General features: G+C 40.5%; 3 protein-coding genes across 3 annotated transcripts; 1 reads left to right on the top strand and 2 right to left on the bottom strand.

The window, feature by feature from the left end:
- Positions 1-252: 252 nt before the first annotated feature.
- Positions 253-4,667, bottom strand: LOC139449258 (dynein light chain roadblock-type 2-like). The gene is made up of 4 exons (XM_071230631.1): positions 4,571-4,667; positions 2,175-2,250; positions 1,004-1,171; positions 253-334 (listed from the first exon to the last, which is right to left on the bottom strand). Exons 1-4 carry the CDS (start codon positions 4,571-4,573, stop codon positions 300-302), a joined length of 282 nt encoding a protein of 93 aa, XP_071086732.1. The 5' UTR covers positions 4,574-4,667; the 3' UTR covers positions 253-299.
- LOC139453719 (involucrin-like) lies at positions 4,572-9,859 on the top strand. Its single transcript, XM_071235193.1, has 9 exons — positions 4,572-4,601; positions 5,889-6,073; positions 6,574-6,730; positions 6,816-7,138; positions 7,222-7,438; positions 7,524-7,816; positions 8,168-8,503; positions 8,855-9,038; positions 9,383-9,859. The coding sequence occupies exons 1-9, from the start codon at positions 4,572-4,574 to the stop codon at positions 9,857-9,859; spliced, it is 2,202 nt and encodes a 733-aa protein (XP_071091294.1).
- Positions 9,860-10,826: 967 nt separating this feature from the next.
- Positions 10,827-17,901, bottom strand: LOC139449242 (uncharacterized protein HI_1625-like). The gene is made up of 4 exons (XM_071230630.1): positions 17,723-17,901; positions 15,586-15,773; positions 14,399-14,485; positions 10,827-13,433 (listed from the first exon to the last, which is right to left on the bottom strand). The coding sequence occupies exons 1-4, from the start codon at positions 17,879-17,881 to the stop codon at positions 13,337-13,339; spliced, it is 531 nt and encodes a 176-aa protein (XP_071086731.1). The 5' UTR covers positions 17,882-17,901; the 3' UTR covers positions 10,827-13,336.
- Between the last annotated feature and the right edge of the window lie 2,328 nt (positions 17,902-20,229).

Below are 20,229 nucleotides of genomic sequence, written 5' to 3'. Positions count from 1 at the left end.
TGACAATTTCATTAATAGATTCAAATAAAACTTCAATGTAACACTACAGGACTTTCACCAAATTCTAAGAGATGATAAGTGTACAAAGAATGATGAATAGTAAGTAATAGTTAAGAGTAACTTGACATTAACATTTTGTTCGGATACAGGACACCAGGTTCAGGAAGCAGAATAAATATCCTGGAATAACATCCAGATAATGACAGCCATGTCCATGTAGAGTGACCGACCCCCCCCCCTCCCCCCACCCCACCCCACCCTCACAGCAATGCATGCTGGCCTTCCCTCACAGATGGGCCCTAACTCTGGATGACAATCATCAAGTAATCTTGGTCTGAAACGATAAATAACATTCCTCAATATTTTGAAAAGATGACAAAAATTGAAATCAGCAGGGATTGGCTATTGCCAGCTGGCTCCAAGCAAAATAAACAAGGTCAATCTGATTAAAACGGCACCTTGTCTCTCCTAAATGACCCGTGAAGATTCCAGGATAGAATAGGTCTTCAGCAACCAATGCTTGTTGTATAAGGCGACTATGCTTGTTGTAAAAGGCGACTAACGGGATTGAGTGGTCAGGCTCGCTGACTTGGTTGATACATGTCATCGATCCCAGTTATGTGGATCGATGCTCATAATATTAATCACTTAATTGTCTGGTCCAGACTTAATTATTTACAGACCGCAGTCATATAGCTGGAATATTGCTGAGTGCGGCGTTAAACAACAAACCAACTCTTCTACATGATCTCTCTTACATTTGATCATCCATTTTAACTGAAGTGAAAAGAACAAACCTTTTCACTCACATCAAACTTTTGTACTTCATATTGTGATAGAAACAAGAAGCTAGTTGCTTGCATAATGAACATCTGTGATAAGAGTCATAATATTTCTCAACATTAAATTTGACATTTCAAGTGGGTCAAAAGGGGCGCTTATGATTAATATGCCTAGTCCTTTCAAAGAAACCAAACTTCAAAGTATCAAGAATTTTCCTCACCTGGTGCACACATAATCTCATGTTTTTTCGTCCTGAGTCTGAAGAAGCACAACTCATTCTGTGGGTCAATATCTCGGATACAACTCTTGGCTTTGGCTGCTAAGGAATGAATCAGACCGGCATACTGGACAGTGGTCGAGTTGTCCAGTGTTGTCCTGATTGGGATGCCTATAACAAACATTGGAACGAGTAAGGTTAACGTTGTCATGAACAGCATTTTGGTTTTATCATGCTGTTTCAGCTAAAGAGGAAGTCCTGAAGTGATGTAAAACACACATGTGTGTGCTGATGTTGACAAACCTAGAAACATAGTGAGGGAGATTATTGGATATGAACCCCAAATCACAGGTTTCTGACCTAAGGGACACAACTCTACACAGCAAATTGCGGCACCTTGGATGAACAGGAACTCAAATTCATTAAATGATGAAAATGCAACATCTCATCCAAACAAGAAGATACCATTGTGACCAGAAACTTGGGGATCACAAATTGTGATGAAAAACATATTTCAAAATTTGAGTCACCTTCTTATTAAAATCAGATCTTAGTTCACGCTATCGCTAAACAAAGATCTGAGGACATACGACTGATTCCGTCAAAATTATCATCTATCGCTTACTTCCATGAAATAAACATTTGAACAGAGGAAGCGTTGTACAGTACGTGGGACGCACTAGTATACAATCGCAACAATATGTTAGACATTCGGGAATGTTTGTTTGTTCAGTTCTCAAAATTTTAATCAAGAACTGTGAAAACATATTTTTCAAGCGTAGTCTGAAATGGAATGTCCTCAGTTATGGGATGTCCTCAGATCTTTGTTTTGCAGCAGCGGGAACTTAAGATCTGATTTGTATGAGATTGCTTTCCATACCTAAATCAATATTAGCCATATTGAACTTGTCATTTAATACATTTTTGAAAACTTGATAGAATTTGAGTCGCCTTAAACACTGAAATCATATCACTGAAAACCTAAAGTTTGGAATATTTTCTGAAGATTTAATAGAACTTGTACAATTAATGAAGCATGCTAGACATATTCACTAAGATGTAATACATTTTTTCCACGGGGTTGTCATTCATGAAACCATAGAGTCTTGATGTATCGCTGTGTCATGGTGTATAGAACTAGATGATCATTTCTGCTTAGAGAAATGAGTATTACCTTCAGAGTTGACTACAATGATTCCCATGACTCCTCTGTGTGCCTGGATCCTCTTGAAAGTCTCTTCTACGTCAGACTGAAAAAAAAGAACAAACAGCTTTTACACTTCAGCCATTGCTTCATACAATTCTTATTGCAATAAACTGCAACATATGTACAGTTATCATGATTATGTATTGATAATGCTGAATTATTAAATATGTTTGAATTTAAGGATCCTGGGATGCTTGTTGTTAGCTGCTGTAATATCTGATGGGGTGACTATTGGACTGGAAATTACTATTGCGATAACTATTGATATTGCAAGCAACTATTGTGATTAATATTGATAGTTTTCAGTGTATCATTTTAGACGGATTTTAGAGTTGAATTAAACCTTGGAACTGAAGTTTCCTTTGAATGTCATTACCATAACAACAAATATAAAGTAAAGTTTGAGATATGACTGATTTGTTTTTTCTTTACGCTGATAATTTAAGAAAAAGAAACTTCCACATTACCATGTGTATATTACTACCACTCATGATCAAAAGAAAAACAAATTGGAACAGCATTGCATGTATTTTATTGATATGGTATGATAACAATCAAAACTATCAATATTCCTAACTGAAATTGATAATATTGATCGGAAACTGATTTTACAAACGATTTATAGACTTTAAGTGCTTACCAATAGCAATATATCAATATTTCGTTTTATCATGACACCACTAATATCTGAATCTAGGGACCTTTTAAAAATTACAACATTACGGTCATGACAAGAATTCTTGATTTCATACTTAATTTCAAACACTGATCATGCCGATACATGTACTAATTTTATATAAATGTCATAATAATAATCTGATTGACAATTTTTGTGTCATTTTGTTTACGTTGAAGCTAACATAATGAATTCTTTTTTATAAAGATTTGTAAGGTAGCGTTCAAACTTAAGGGGGTCCTTGAAGTTTGCTCCTGTTTTATTTGAATCTAGGGACCCCCTACATTTATAACCTTTAACTTTTGAGTTATGACCATGACGGCTAGTGTTGTTATGCATATTGCTTCAAATTAAACTCATACAGATTCACGGTTATCACAGGGGAAAGGGTCATATGGCACATCTACAATTAACAGACCAACATGACAACAAAATATGGGAATGCTTATCTGTGTACATTTTACTCAGGGATTTATCTAGGATTCTAAACTATCATAAGTTCCCTGGGTGGACAATTTTGGGAGGAAATCGTTATTTGGCCCAAATTGGTCAGTGACATTGAAGTAGATCCAACGAAGCCAAAACTTATAACCATTTAACATGAACTGGGAAGTTATGTAATGCCAATCTGGGAATTGTTACTGACACTTGTTGCAGACATGTGGTCAGTTATCGGCCTATGAGCGAGTCTAGATAAATCCATGTTTTACACAAACTGGAAACAACAATCAATGAACATGAATCCAATTCCACATTTGCTACCAGTATAATAAGTCCCTTGACTACTGCTCTCAGATATTTGGGAATGTGCAATTATTATGAAAACAAGCATTATAGCTCTTGTGAAATTAACTGGTTTATATAGGAGGTGAAGGGTTAAATATAGTAAACAGCCATACAGACTGGATCAGTGTATGGGATTAGCGAAGAAAGGACATGTTCAATAAAGTTTAAAGGTTGCCTAAGTTAACTAAGGCAGCTCAGAAATTCTTCTTTCCAAAAGTGCCTGGAAGTAGGAACATTATTTTAAGGTAACACTTTTGGCTGGAATATAAATTGGAAATGATGGAACAAACTCGACATTGGATTTATTGAAAATGAGGTGGGAGTTGCTGGAGAAATCTTGCCCTGGTCAAGGGAAGCCCAAAACTCTGGAGGAGTGGTGAAACTCTAAATTATTATTAAATATGGATAGTAATAAGCATAGTTAAGCATTCTGTTGAAATAATAATCAGATATCTACTGTATAGGGTTTTCTAGGGGGGATACATCATCACAAGTATAACAATGTGTGTGACTGATGCACAAACCTAACAAAAACAAGTGTCTACTGCCTCTAGTCCTTGACAACTGTGACAACACACCCCATATCCCATTCGCCCTGATCAAAATCATGTACACAAGAATGAACAAGTTCATTGAGAGAACAGACAAGGCTTGCTAAGAATGAAACATGTACTTATACATCATCTAGGAATTACTTAAAGCCATGATGTTATGTACTCCACATGTGCAGGTGCTTGCACTATGAAGAAAAGAGAAACATCAGAAATTCGTCTACACATAGTGTGACTCATACAGGAATATGACCTGCTTAAAACATCGATCAAACAAATAAGAAGGTTTCAGTCATCAGTAATTCATGAAAATACTAATTTTCTCTGCATATTAACTTGAAAATACTCACCATGATTGCAGATCAGGGTGTCGTTGCTAGGGTATGTCACTCTACCTGTGTTGACAAGAAACTGCCTGCGTTTACTTCGAAACTTCCGGTTCACAAGCAATCGGCAAATGTCGCGCTTATCACGGATACAGCCGAGGTTATGCCTTCTGTCACGTGACTTGGTTGGGGTTGCTAGGTTTTGTTATCCGCGTTTCCATATCAACACCGGTGAAGGATAAATGGCTTACTGTTAAATTAATCTGTACTAATTTGTTCTTTTCAATTACAACACACACTGATTTAATTAATTTGTTTGTATTATTTCCGTTAATAATGATTTTCGTCCGACCAGTGATGTTGTTCCATGTGGTTGATAATGTTCATTGCAAGAAGATCGAAGATAGCAAATAGTCTGTTCTTTTGATTGAGAAAACTTGTGTATGAAATGTTAGGCATACAATACAAATAATATGTACTTGGGTACTTAGGTGATCCATTATATTTGAATTTGTCACAAAAAGTTAATTCGAATGTCACCTTTGCACCGGGAAACATTTTAATTTATATGTGTGTGTTACATTTTGACAGGACACCCAGGATAACAAGCGAACAATTATTTGTTTGTAAAACCAGAGGCAAATATATAGTTCCACTTCCCCCTTCCCTAGAATATCTGCTCCGGAGATAATCTTTGCATTTAGTTACTTCTCAAATCCCTCATTATCCAAACTAATGTTACATTCGTTCAAAGTTACAGGATTTTCATATTATGTGAGAATACATGTGCGTTATCGTGTAAATATACGCCAGATGTAGTTAGATTCGATCATACTGAGACTTTTAATACCCCACATCTGATTAATATAACTTCTTTGATATATCTTACTATGTTATCGAAAGGTCTATTTCTTCGTTCAGGGTTAAGAAAAGCCGGATTAGACCGAGGAGAGAAGGGCGCGTGTGTAGTAAGTCTATATGTCAGGGTCGGTCATGTCAAACAACAGTATGCACGGAGAGTGACATCAGTGTCTCCAGCTGACTGACTGACTACATGGGAGATTGAGTTGGATTGATCAGTATTCCAGTTATATCACGGCGTGTCAGCTAAATTTGGTAGGAAAGCCCGAAGTAATGCAGATATCAGACGTTAACCACTGCTATGGTGTTGAAAAAAAAACCGGATTCGAACTCACGATCTCTGTACCAAAGATGGCGGCGCCCTATTCTCTCATACGACTACATACGCACCAGTGAGGTTGTACTCGACTACATACAGGCCAGGGATTGTACTCGACGACATACAGACCAGGGAGGTTGTACTCGACTACATACATACCAGGGGGCTGTACTCGACTACATACAGACCAGGGAGATTGTACTCGACTGCATACGGACCAGGGAGGTTGTACTCGACTACATACAGACCAGGGAGGCTGTACTCGACTACATACAGACCAGGGAGGTTGTACTCGACTACGTGGAGACCAGGGAGGTTGTACTCGACTACATGGAGAACAGAGGGCTGTACTCGACTACATACAGACCAGGGAGATTGTACTCGACTACATACGGACCAGGGAGGTTGTACTCGACTACATACAGACCAGGGAGGCTGTACTCGACTACATACAGACCAGGGAGGTTGTACTCGACTACGTGGAGACCAGGGAGGTTGTACTCGACTACATGGAGAACAGAGGGCTGTACTCGACTACATACAGACCAGGGAGATTGTACTCGACTACATACGGACCAGGGAGGTTGTACTCGACTATATACAGACCAGGGAGGCTGTACTCGACTACATACAGACCAGGGATTTGCACTCGACTACGTGAAGACCAGGGAGGTTGTACTCGACTACGTGAAGACCAGGGAGGTTGTACTCGACTACATACAGGCCAGAGAGGCTGTACTCGACTACATACAGACCAGGGAGGTTGTACTCGACTACGTGGAGACCAGGGAGGTTGTACTCGACTACATGGAGAACAGAGGGCTGTACTCGACTACATACAGACCAGGGAGATTGTACTCGACTACGTGAAGACCAGGGAGGTTGTACTCGACTACATACAGGCCAGGGAGGTTGTACTCGACTACGTGGAGACCAGGGAGGTTGCACTCGACTACGTGAAGACCAGGGAGGTTGTACTCGACTACATACAGGCCAGAGAGGCTGTACTCGACTACATACAGACCAGGGCCCCGTTCCTCAAAGCGATCTTAGCACTAAGGTGATCGTAAGTCCCATACTTTAACATAGGTTTACGATCATCGTAGTGCTAAGATCGCTTTGAGGAACGGGACCCAGGGAGGTTGTACTCGACTACGTGGAGACCAGGGAGGTTGTACTCGACTACATGGAGAACAGAGGGCTGTACTCGACTACATACAGACCAGGGAGGTTGTACTCGACTACGTGGAGACCAGGGAGGTTGTACTCGACTACGTGAAGACCAGGGAGGTTGTACTCGACTACGTGGAGACCAGGGAGGTTGTACTCGACTACATACAGACCAGGGAGGTTGTACTCGACTACGTGGAGACCAGGGAGGTTGTACTCGACTACATGGAGAACAGAGGGCTGTACTCGACTACATACAGACCGGGGAGATTGTACTCGACTACATACGGACCAGGGAGGTTGTACTCGACTATATACAGACCAGGGAGGTTGTACTCGACTACATACAGACCAGGGAGGTTGTACTCGACTACGTGAAGACCAGGGAGGTTGTACTCGACTACATACAGGCCAGGGAGGTTGTACTCGACTACGTGGAGACCAGGGAGGTTGTACTCGACTACGTGAAGACCAGGGAGGTTGTACTCGACTACGTGAAGACCAGGGAGGTTGTACTCGACTACATACAGGCCAGAGAGGCTGTACTCGACTACATACAGACCAGGCCCCCGTTCCTCAAAGCGATCTAAGCACTAAGGTGATCGTAAGTCCCATACTTTAACATAGGTTTACGATCATCGTAGTGCTAAGATCGCTTTGAGGAACGGGACCCAGGGAGGTTGTACTCGACTACGTGGAGACCAGGGAGGTTGTACTCGACTACATGGAGAACAGAGGGCTGTACTCGACTACATACAGGCCAGGGAGGTTGTACTCGACTACGTGGAGACCAGGGAGGTTGTACTCGACTACGTGAAGACCAGGGAGGTTGTACTCGACTACGTGGAGACCAGGGAGGTTGTACTCGACTACGTGGAGACCAGGGAGGTTGTACTCGACTACGTGGAGACCAGAGGGCTGTACTCGACTACATACAGGCCAGGGAGGTTGTACTCGACTACGTGAAGACCAGGGAGGTTGTACTCGACTACATACAGGCCAGGGAGGTTGTACTCGACTACGTGGAGACCAGGGAGGTTGTACTCGACTACGTGAAGACCAGGGAGGTTGTACTCGACTACATACAGACCAGGGAGGTTGTACTCGACTACATACAGACCAGGGAGGTTGTACTCGACTACATACAGACCAGGGGGCTGTACTCGACGACATACAGACCAGGGAGATTGTACTCGACTACGTGGAGACCAGGGAGGTTGTACTCGACTACATGGAGAACAGAGGGCTGTACTCGACTACATACAGGCCAGAGAGGCTGTACTCGACTACATACAGACCAGGGAGGTTGTACTCGACTACGTGGAGACCAAGGAGGTTGTACTCGACTACATACAGGCCAGGGAGGTTGTACTCGACTACATACAGGCCAGAGAGGCTGTACTCGGCTACATACAGACCAGGGAGGTTGTACTCGACTACATGGAGATCAGGGAGGTTGTACTCGACTACGTGGAGACCAGGGAGGTTGTACTCGACTACGTGAAGACCAGGGAGGTTGTACTCGACTACGTGGAGACCAGGGAGGTTGTACTCGACTACGTGGAGACCAGGGAGGTTGTACTCGACTACGTGGAGACCAGAGGGCTGTACTCGACTACATACAGGCCAGGGAGGTTGTACTCGACTACGTGAAGACCAGGGAGGTTGTACTCGACTACATACAGGCCAGGGAGGTTGTACTCGACTACGTGGAGACCAGGGAGGTTGTACTCGACTACGTGAAGACCAGGGAGGTTGTACTCGACTACATACAGACCAGGGAGGTTGTACTCGACTACATACAGACCAGGGAGGTTGTACTCGACTACATACAGACCAGGGGGCTGTACTCGACGACATACAGTCCAGGGAGATTGTACTCGACTACGTGGAGACCAGGGAGGTTGTACTCGACTACATGGAGAACAGAGGGCTGTACTCGACTACATACAGGCCAGAGAGGCTGTACTCGACTACATACAGACCAGGGAGGTTGTACTCGACTACGTGGAGACCAAGGAGGTTGTACTCGACTACATACAGGCCAGGGAGGTTGTACTCGACTACCTACAGGCCAGAGAGGCTGTACTCGGCTACATACAGACCAGGGAGGTTGTACTCGACTACATGGAGATCAGGGAGGTTGTACTCGACTACATGGAGACCAGGGGGCTGTACTCAACTACATACAGGCCAGGGAGATTGCACTCGACTACATACAGACCTGGGAGGTTTTACTCGATAACATACAGACCAGGGAAGTTTTACTCGACAACATACGGACCAGGGAGGTTGTACTCGACTACATACGGACCAGGGAGATTGCACTCGACTACATACAGACCAAGGAGGTTGCACTCGACTACATACGGGCCATGGGGGTTGTACTCGACTACATACGGACCAGGGAGGTTGTACTCGACTACATACAGGCCAGAAAGGCTGTATTTGTCTACGCGGAGACCAGAGGGGTTGTACTCGACTAGGTGGAGACCAGGGAGGTTGTACTCGACTACGTGAAGACCAGGGAGGTTGTACTCGACTACTTGAAGACCAGGGAGGTTGTACTCGACTACGTGAAGACCAGGGAGGTTGTACTCGACTACATACAGGCCAGGGAGGTTGTACTCGACTACGTGGAGACCAGGGAGGTTGTACTCGACTACGTGGAGGCCAGGGAGGTTGTACTCGACTACGTGGAGACCAGGGAGGCTCTACTCGACTACGTGGAGACCAGGGAGGTTGTACTCGACTACGTGGAGGCCAGGGAGGTTGTACTCGACTACGTGGAGATCAGAGGGGTTGTACTCGACTACGTGGAGGCCAGGGAGGTTGTACTCGACTACGTGGAGACCAGAGGTGTTGTACTCGACTACATACATATCAGGGTGTTCCTGCTCAACTACATTCAGGCCCAGCCAGACCCATACCTGATTTGGAGCATCCATGCATTATATGGTTGACTCGTACACAAATCTAAATGATCCTATACCCATTTATTTTCAATTCACACTTCACTCACTAAGTTGAGTGGGATAATCCCAGACACAATTAACCCTTTCAGTGTCCCAAAGAAGCAGCTTTTCTGGAGGTTAAGCTATTGTTTCAAAATAACATCCCGGGCGCTACAGCATCTACAGGGTTAAATATCATATCCGGGTCATTGCTACAGATAAATATATATTAACAGAAGCGAATAATGTTTAAAATCATATATATCTTAATTGTGTAAGATTTAATATGTTGTTTTTGGTACGAGTCATCTCGTTGATTATCCAACATTTCTGTAGGAGTCCGCTAAAACATACAAGGCACGGATTTCCATGTTCCCCATTCCAAGTATATACAGATCAAGGAGGTTGTCCTCAATCATATTAAAGTATAAATCTTGACAAAAATTAGTGTAAACATCTGCTTTTTATTCTATATTTAGACCTACACAGTGTTATCTTTCATTATATACATTATGCAAACTATAAAATTAAAAGTTTGTTTTGATTGTAAGAGTACTAAATACTGATTTAAGATCCAAGAGAGATAACTTTACCTATCACTTCACTTTAACTAATCTTAACTGAAAGAAGCGTCAGTAAAATCCCACACTGCACCGCCTATCAATATTTCAACATTTACACAGAACATGTAACAGAGCAACCGTTATTTGTCCATTTCATTTCCGTCAGGACTTCATCATGTCTGAGCGGGTGTTGTTTCACTCCAAAGGTCACAATATTACATCTTTATCACATCACCTTGTACATAACCAAACATACTATAGGCTGATAGCATGAACAACAATCCATCCTGTCAGCAAACAGGAATCACAAGATAGCTTCTTCGATCAACAATCTCATTCAATCATAATGAAAAAAAGAAATAATATGACAGAAGAGTACATATATTAGATAGTTTTTATTTCTCAACATGTAACATAACAAATAGTAGTGTATACAGCACATACATAACAGCAGCAGAAGCTAAGCAGCATCCTCCATCAGCATGAGACCTTGTGAACATATGGTACATACTGGGATTACACATTTGCACACTGTCTCATGTTGTACTTGTGGCCTGTACCAACACTGACATCACATGAAAACATTTCAAACCATCTTCTAAAACAAGGCAGCACAGAATGGAATAAAAGCACAACAAAAGCATAAAAAGCATTGAATAAACAAAAGGTGAGGGGATATAAAATGTGAACTGAAAATATTGTTTGTTCTTTTTCTTGTCCTTTAAATAAAAACATGAAAATTCATATAGTTTAACAGCTGCCTTGGTTGCAAGTTTAGTTTTGTCCCCATACTGAACAATCCCAACTCTCCAAGTATTGATAAGACCAAAATAGGTCCTCAGCTCTACAAAACAACAGTGAAATCATATGAAAGGTTTGACAAGTTACCATATGTCATATAGAAAAACAACACACATTCATTAACCCATTGAACATTTCTAACACAGGTAAACTGAAACCAGAGATAAAAATCGCCACTGGTCCTATAGTCCTTTCCAAACTGCCCAATATTTAAGGTATTATTACAACCAGTAAAACATTGCCATTTTTAAATGGTTTTAAATGTTAGTTTCCATCGCTGGCAACCATCCATGAGAAGATACCATAGTGACAAAATCATTGAAATTCAAATAATAACAAAATATTTAAATCATACTCCCTTCCAAAATTAAACAGCCAACACAAACATACGTACATGAACATTTCGTAGTAGGTAATAACCGATAACAAAATACTAATAAATGTTTAAATTTTGGTCACAATTAGTGTAAATTGCTTTTTCTACATCTCTAACAACATCTTTTATATGTGTAAAAATGCTCCCTGCAACACAAATAAAATATTGAATATTTAATATCAGTAAAAAACTTTATTGCATAAATAGAATTTAATAATTTGAAAATATGCACAAACATATTCTCTGCTGGATATTTTTCTGAAATGAAAATATCTAGAAACAGCAATTTTTTCAAACTCATGGTGTAGCCTGGTGGATTTGGAAACTCTTAATAAGAACAGTCCACAAATTGTAGGTAACAGACATACAGATTGAGCCCTAAGGGTTTGCTCCACATTCAGTAAGACTCATCCAAATCATGATGTTAACACAGGGAATGGGCTTCACACATTGTACCCCTGTAGAGAAACAAACCCAGTCTTAGGTGAGACGAGTAACCTTACCTACTAGGCTACCCATTGTAATGTAACATGTCTCAACACTAGTACATGCGTCTCTATACAAGTGTAATGATCTTAAACATTGCGTTAAACCCCATTTCACCTGACCCACCTCAACACGATTACATTAATATTGGTGCTATTATAACTTGTTTTCTCACAAGTGCACACATGAAGACGAAAACAATTACTTAATTTAACACCAAAATATTAATTTTCTGTGATGGAGAAAATAAAGATTCAACATAAGGATGTCCATGGCTTTAACTTTTGGATGGATAAATTTAACAGTCTTGGAACCATATCCGATGAATAAGTTCAAAGAATCATTCAAACTAACACCCAAAGAGCTTTTTCATTAATGGACAAAATAATGGTGGACAGACACGTTCCAGTCTTTTAACAGTCAGGTGGATAAATTCAGCAGTCTTCATTGGAGCATATCAGATTTTTAAGTTCAGAGAATTATTCAAATAACATCCAAATATCATTTGATGGACAAAAATAATTATCAAACAGTTATACAGACATGTTCCACTTTTTTAAAGGTCAGGTGGATAAACTCAGCAGTCTTCATTGGAGCATATCAGATGAATAAGTTCTAACAATTATTCAAACTAACATCCAAATTTATTTTTTTATGGTCAAAATTAAGATGCAACAGAAGATCATAGTTTTATTTTAATGTACAAAGTAAATATCCAACAGAAGGTCATGTTGGACGTGTTCCATTACTTTAACTGTCGGACGGAGAAATTCAGCAGTCTTCATGGAACCAGTCAATGAATGAATTTTAATAGAAATTGCATACCATTTCATTAGCAGATGGATAAAATAAACATAATGTCCCTACATTGTATTATTCAGACTCAAAGTACATGTAGTTCTACTGGACGGTTATACAGTTTTGATGATACAGCAGTAGACCATTGAAATATATGGACGGATAACATCAGGATTTATCTAGGATACCAAACTTGCCAGGAAAGTTAGTAAAACAGCATTATTTTGTTCAAAACTGGATTTTTTTGAAAGTTTCCTTCTCCTAAATTCAGAGGTAATTTAACAGTGAAATACAAGTCACCTCAAAGACATAATACTGGTTACCATTAATGAATTGGGAATATTTTATTCCTATTTTGGAATTTTTACTGACATTTGCTGCTGACATGAGTGGTGCACCTCTCCCACTGAGCAGGTCTAGATAAATCCTGTAACACACAGATCAGGTGAGACTCGCTGTGACCTAATCACAGCCTCCTTTGGCACAGACCTCGTTGAGGACCTTGTGAGCCTCGGATACTCCTTTCGAGGCTGCGTGATGAATCAATGTGTGGGCTTCTCTGTAAAAGAGACAAAAAACATAGAAATAAATGAGTTAACGAGAGAGAGAGAGAGAGAGAGAGAGAGAGAGAGAGAGAGAGAGAGAGAGAGAGAGAGAGAGAGAGATTTATGTTTATTATAGTGTCCCATGTTATCTACACTTCATACTAAAACACGTACACAAACAATAAAATATAACATCCGACCACTTATGGCCTACGTGACACTAGACATAAGATCATATGTATAGCGTCATGATCCGGATAAGATGAATTAAGACATATACCAACACAATGTTTAAATACGAATAAGTTATGCGCACACACACTCTCTCACGCCAAATTACTTTTACAGTCATGCGCCCACGCAATCTTACACAAACACGTAGACACACACAGGCACACTTATGAAAACACACACACACACACACACACACACACACACACACACACACACACACAGATGACCTCCCACCCCACACAGAAATGCATTTATCGTCACCGACACTCAACATAAACATTACAAGTATAATATTAATCACAAGCAGAAATACTACTATCTGCAAGCATAATAACATACATATAGAAAAGCGCACACGGACTATATATATAAGGTTCACTTACCACTTTCTACAGGAATCTAAACAAGTGAGTGAAAGTGTTTTAAAACCCAAATCAGCAATATTCCAGGTATATAACAGGGAGTGCAGTTGTAAATAAACAAACCCAGGCCACACAGACCAGCGGTTGATAGCATGAGCCACACACTGAACAAGGTATCACAGGTAACCACACATTAATGATATGTTGATTATATTTTGAATGGTCCAGCAAACATTCTTCTGCTGAAATGCCTATGTTCACTAATTTTGTACATAACAGCTTTGGAAATATGTCAAGGGTATTGCTATATGTTATCATAATAAGGACAAGAGGACAAAAACCTTAGTTTCTACTGCTGCATAAGAATGTAACCATCTACTGACCCTGTTTTGATGTCAGTCTTCAGACCCCGGAGGTACCCGATGGCCAGGTTGTAGGAGGCATGGGGATGACCTTGATCGGCAGCCTTCCTGAAATAGAAAATATGCAGAATCAGCAAATATTGTTGAACATAACAGCAGAAGTACTGAAAACAACCAGCATCTCAGTAGGACCAGCTGGCATTGACACTCCCCAAATCTTGCAGGTGAATCACAACATGTATAAGCATGGGCCATCAACCTGTCCTACAGGACACTCAATTCAAGTAACAACAGGCCTTCTGCTATTTCTGCCAGCCACGGGCCAAAGGACCAGCAGTTATGTTTACCCCTGGTACTTCATGTGGGAAATTGAACTCTTCATGATGAGAGAATGCTTTAACCACAAGGCTATAACACTACCCCACTAGACTCATGGTCAAACGATCTATGAAGGCAACTTTGCCTGTCATAAAAGGCGACTAATGGGATCGGGTGGTCAGGCTCGCTGACTTGGTTGATGCATGTCATAATAAAGACTCATTGTATCCCAATTGCATAGATCGATGCACATGATGTCAATCCCTGGATTGTCTGGTCCAGACTTGATTATTTACAGACTGTCCTCATATGGCAGGAACATTGCTGAGTGCGACAAACAACAAACAAACAAACAAAACAGATATGAACGTTGTGTGTTCAATCCTTGGGAATGAAAAAAACCATTTGCTATTTGATTATACATTTCATGACATGTTAGAATCTGAAAGAAAGTTGTACATGTAAAAGCTGGTGAGTGAATAAATGAATGTTGCCTTGGACAGCATTTCCAAATACAGTGGCCGGCAACAAGCCACGACACCACAACAATTAGCAATGTTCGATATTAAGAGTGGTCCTTGTGTCCATGAAAGTTTTCTGCAATGGTATTTGCATGTACCTTTGGAACACCTTCTAAAATAATTCACACTTTACTTCGTCATTTGGGTTATGACAAGGGGCCCCTGGCTTTCATAGTTTAATTTAGATCACCTATCAAAATTATTCTGAAGTTGCTTGCATTTTAATAGTCTGTCATACAAACCCTGAAACAAATTTTTCCAATACAGCTGTTGCAAGTCTAAAATAGTTGGCAAGTTTAGATTACTGCAGTTTCGGAAAATGTTTTGTTTTTCTGTAAAATATTGTCATTTCAGAAACTAGATGTTTACCTGAACCACTCCATGGCCTTGCCAGCATGTCGGTCTATCCCCTTGCCATGCAGGTACCGTTGCCCAACCTGGTGCTGTGCAGTTGCATAGCCCATATGTGCATACGCATGCGCAATGTGGAAATGCAGGTGGTCAAAGTAGAAGTAGGCATAGATGACCAGTGACACTGTGAACACAATCAGTAGTACCTGAAACATAGAATGGGTAAAATAAAGAACCTGAAACATGGCATGGGTAGCCTAAAGTACCTGAAACATAGAATGGGTAGGCTAAAGTACCTGAAACATAGCATGGGTAGAATAAAGTACCTGAAACATAGCATGGGTAGGCTAAAGTACCTGAAACATAGCATGGGTAGAATAAAGTACCTGAAACATAGCATCATTGAGTTTAAGAACCTGAAGCTAAGCATGGGTAGACTGAACTACCTGAAACATAGCACCGGTAGGCTTAAGTACCTGAAACTTAGCATGGATTGGCTAAAATACCTGAAACATAGTATGGGTAGGAAACACAGCACCCGTAAGCTTAAGTACCTGAAATATAGAATGGGTAGGCAGTCCACTAACCAACAGCATTAAATAATATTGAAAAATCTTCTCCCCAATAAAGAGCATGTATGCAGGTTTGTTTTCTTGTGATTTGGAAAGAAAGTGAGTGGGTGAGTGAGTGAGTTTGGTTTAACGCCGCTTTTAACATTATTCCAGTTATATCGTGGCGTGTCTGCTTAATGTGGGAGGAAAGCCTTTGCAGGTCTTAGACGTTTACCACTTCGGTGAAACCCACGAGCACGAGTATGGTGCTGACAAACCTAGAAACATAGATCGGGATTCGAACCCACAATCATAGGTTTCTGGCCCGTCCAAGGGACGCAACTCTGCACAGCGAAATGCGTCGCCCTAGAAGACAGGGTCACCCATGCCCCCCGATTTGGAAAGAAAAATATTTGAGATGGCATGGAATTATTCATAACAGTAGACAGTTCTTAGTGCATGAAAAGCCAGTGTTTGATGAGGTTCAACTCTGAATGTACGACAATACATAGATTATTCCATAAAATAGCTCTCATAACAAGTTTAGCAACTTCTAGCAGGCAGGGGTCTGTAATAAGCATACTTTCAATCACAATCATATTGTATCCTACCTGTATTTTCTTTGCTTATTTGTTGTTGTTGTATTGAAAGGGAGCAAGGGTAAAGCAAATCACTGTGCAGAAACCTATGATTGTAGGTTCGAATCTCGGTTCCCCCAATTATGTTTCTAGGTTTGTCAGCACAATACCCTTGCTTGTGGGTTTCGCCATGAGCCCTACCTCACTTTGGGCTTTCCTCCAACATAACGCAGACACCCCATGATATGACTGGAATACTGAAGACTAGTTAAACCCAACTCACTCACTTACTACAAACTGTACTGTATGTATGATCTGTGAAATAAGGTAAAATATTGGCCCTACTTGACACCAAAACAACCCAATTCACTTCAAAAGGCTTAGAATTGCTGATCCTGAGAAAGAACTAAGACTGTGTACACTGAATAAATGTATGTTTCATTACCATGAAAGCCATGATTATGGCAGGAATTCTGCATACTTCAATCAGTTTAAATGAAAAGCAGTTTGAAACAATTAAATATGAATCCAGGGACGTGGTCTCAATCAGAACATGACTATCAAATTAAACGTATTTGAAAGATGATCAAAATCAATGACAGAATATTAAATATTGATGATTAATCTCCATAATTAATGTCTCCACACATTGCTTTAAGCTTGATGTCATTTCTGCTATCAACCCGAAGACGCAGTTTATCGAACCAGTCAGTTGTGTGTGTCCAGTACCGATCCGCATCACTACCCGTGGATAACAACAAAGGTTAATCAATCATTGATGGCGCCCATTAACTGGTTTCAACCGCAATTTGAAATAATCTTATCTGTCTGCAAACGCCGACATACTAATGTAAATAATACAATACTAAAATATACTTGTTTTGCCCCAACAAATTAAGCTTATTCTTATTCTTTTTCTGGCAAGATCTGAATAAAGACTGAGCTCGATGACTGACTGTTCTGAAATACATCACATGGCACCAACGTCCCAGGACCCCGGACCAACTTCACCGTGAACTGACTCACCTCCAAGACTCGTACATATGTAGGATCGGCCTTCTTCTTCCGAGCAAGATAAACCTTGCCCCCGTAAGGCAAATCTGAATTCCATTCTGGGTCTTGTTCTGGCTGATAGCGCTGTCGAAGTTCGGCTCCACCGATGCCCGCAGAGCTTGCGGTCGCCATCTTGTGTTCATGTGTTCACCTCTGTACGTGGCCGGCTGCTGGAGCTTGGTTGTTGCCATGACTACCACGGGCACCTTGCGACGTCAACAATCAGCATCCAACAACTATTAGTGGTGTACACGTGGTTAATGATATCGATTAAATGACATCATGTTGTTTGGGATGGTGTTTCTATACCCCACTAATTCTAAGTCAAGGTCCCTATTCAAGCCGCATCTGTTAAATTGCATAGTTTTGCCATTTACCAACAAAAGCCAACATAAAATGAGCAGTGATATCTTTCTCACAACATACTGAGGCTGACAACCCCACCCCCCTTACAGTACGCGGGATTCGGGGGTCTCTTTAGAGGGTATTCGGGACTCATCAGTGTGGTACGTGACACGCAAATAACATCGTATTTGGTATGCAGATTCAACATTTTTAAAAATCTTTAATATATTTTATATTTTGGGATATTTTTTACTAATTTAACTTTAAATCGCACCTTTTTTATTAACTATGAGTGAGTACTGTTTTATGCCGCTTTTATCACTATTGCAGCAATATCACGGCGGGGGACACCAGAAATGGGCTTCACACATTGTACCCAAGTCGGGAACCAAACCCTGGTCTTCAGTGTTACGATATGACCTAGGAACGTGTTCTTTGGGTTTGCGTCTGTGATTGACATTCTGCCTTTGTAGAGTGAATTCCGACGTGGTCTTTCATAACATATGATAGCGAGTGATTAAGTTAGGTTGTGTTGGTTAAAAGCACAGTGGTTTAGTTGATAATTTCACTGGCATATTGGGATTTGTAGTCAATGAAGCAATTGTATTCACTATAAGGACTTGGGCCCATGAACAAAAGTGTTATTTACAAATTACATTAAATATGAGTGAGTGGCTAACATTCATATGCTGCAGATACGTGACACTTAGTACTACAAGGAACGCACAACTAAATGCATCCTTCATATAGTTACTGTAATACAAAATAATGCTTTGACTATCAGATTTCAAAAATATTATTTAATAGTCCCTGTTAAGATGGAGAGGTACATCCTAAAGATATTAATGACGTGAATCTGCATACGCAGGAAAAATATCTAAAAACAATTATACTTATCCTCAACAACTTGTGGTTACAGATGTTACAGATGTTACATATTCTTAGATGACGGCCGGGATATACCTTTCCTTCAACCCTTGATTTGAGTTGGTAGTTAGTAATATTGTAATTCTGCTGCAAATATATCACCAAATAAATTAGTTATACACGATTGCCGTTTTTGTATCACCTGTAAGTATTCCAAATGCACCAATGTTTTGTCTACTTTAGAAAGAGGGTTGGACTCTGGATAAGGGTGGATAAAACCATATACAACATGCAGTATATCCCCATCTTAAAATGACACAATAACCTTGTCTGAGTCCTTATAAATATTATGAATCTAAAATCTGACAGCGGCATTTCATTGTCATATATATTGTCAGAGCGCCAAAACACTTGTCATACTGATTTTATATATAACAAAATTCTTGATTGTTTTTATATTTAAGATTGTCGGTTTCGTAAACCAGGGGAAATGTATTCCATACTTTGGTATTGTGTGCACCCCACCTTTTCACAACTGGAATACTGTTCAAAGTAGAGTTAAACCCAACTCACTCACTCATTCATTTCAGAATCCTGGATCCGCCTCTAATGCTGGTCATGGATTTGCCCGTTTCATAATGCCTTCATTATCTTGTGTTATCTTCATATTGTTTATGTGCATGTTAAGCTCCCCATCGTTTAATAATCCAAAGGTTATTATTTTCGAAGATAGTCTTGTCTCAGTTGTAAAGTTGCGTTTGTTTGTTGTTTACCGCCATGTACACTGAACAATATTCCAGCTGTATGACGCCGGCCTGTGAATAGTCGTATGAGCCTATGTTAAAGCACGGGAATTACGATCAGCTTAGCGCTAAAATCGCTTTGTGGCACGGGGCCCAGACAATCCTGTGATTGTTACAAACTTCTCCGAGAACTTACATCTTATTTTATCTTTATTTGGTGATTGTTATTATTAGCACCGCCCCATGCCGTCGAGATAGGATGACGCGGATGGCCAACCGATCCACTCAGTCGGCTCGTACGACAAGACAAGCATAAGGGAAGCACCAGGGTGATTGGAAATGTTATTTTATGGCTAGGAAGTCAAACAGTGTAGAATTGATTTTTTTCATGAATATTTAAACTATTCGATGAAGATATATAAGGACAGCACAACCCTTCATCCGTGTGCCATCCACGTTGCTATCAGGATTCCTTTTCCTACACTGGGGGTAAGGAAAGTTAGATGATTTACACTGTAGAATTTC

The sequence above is a fragment of the Haliotis cracherodii genome, unplaced genomic scaffold (genome assembly GCF_022045235.1).
Source record: "Haliotis cracherodii isolate W230 unplaced genomic scaffold, xgHalCrac1.p SCAF_10, whole genome shotgun sequence".
NCBI classification, from domain to species: domain Eukaryota; kingdom Metazoa; phylum Mollusca; class Gastropoda; order Lepetellida; family Haliotidae; genus Haliotis; species Haliotis cracherodii.
Note: the sequence above shows the minus strand (reverse complement) of the source record. Positions and strands in the feature narration are given on the sequence as shown.

Bases quoted from the DNA above. Each gene is read 5' to 3' on its own strand.
- LOC139453719 (XM_071235193.1), top strand. From the start codon at position 4,572: ATGATTGCAGATCAGGGTGTCGTTGCTAGG. The intron at 7,817-8,167 runs GTACTCGACTAC...CATACAGGCCAG, and splicing joins TACGTGGAGACCAGAGGGCT to AGAGGCTGTACTCGACTACA. The intron at 9,039-9,382 runs GTTGTACTCGAC...GTACTCGACTAG, and splicing joins ACTACATGGAGATCAGGGAG to GTGGAGACCAGGGAGGTTGT.
- LOC139449258 (XM_071230631.1), bottom strand. The intron at 1,172-2,174 runs GTAATACTCATT...TGTTTGTTATAG, and splicing joins CATTGTAGTCAACTCTGAAG to GCATCCCAATCAGGACAACA. The intron at 335-1,003 runs GTGAGGAAAATT...TTATCGTTTCAG, and splicing joins TGAGATTATGTGTGCACCAG to ACCAAGATTACTTGATGATT.
- LOC139449242 (XM_071230630.1), bottom strand. From the start codon at position 17,881: ATGGCGACCGCAAGCTCTGCGGGCATCGGTGGAGCCGAACTTCGACAG. The intron at 14,486-15,585 runs GTAAACATCTAG...TTTCTATTTCAG, and splicing joins AAGGCCATGGAGTGGTTCAG to GAAGGCTGCCGATCAAGGTC. The intron at 13,434-14,398 runs GTCAGTAGATGG...TCTCTTTTACAG, and splicing joins AAGACTGACATCAAAACAGG to AGAAGCCCACACATTGATTC.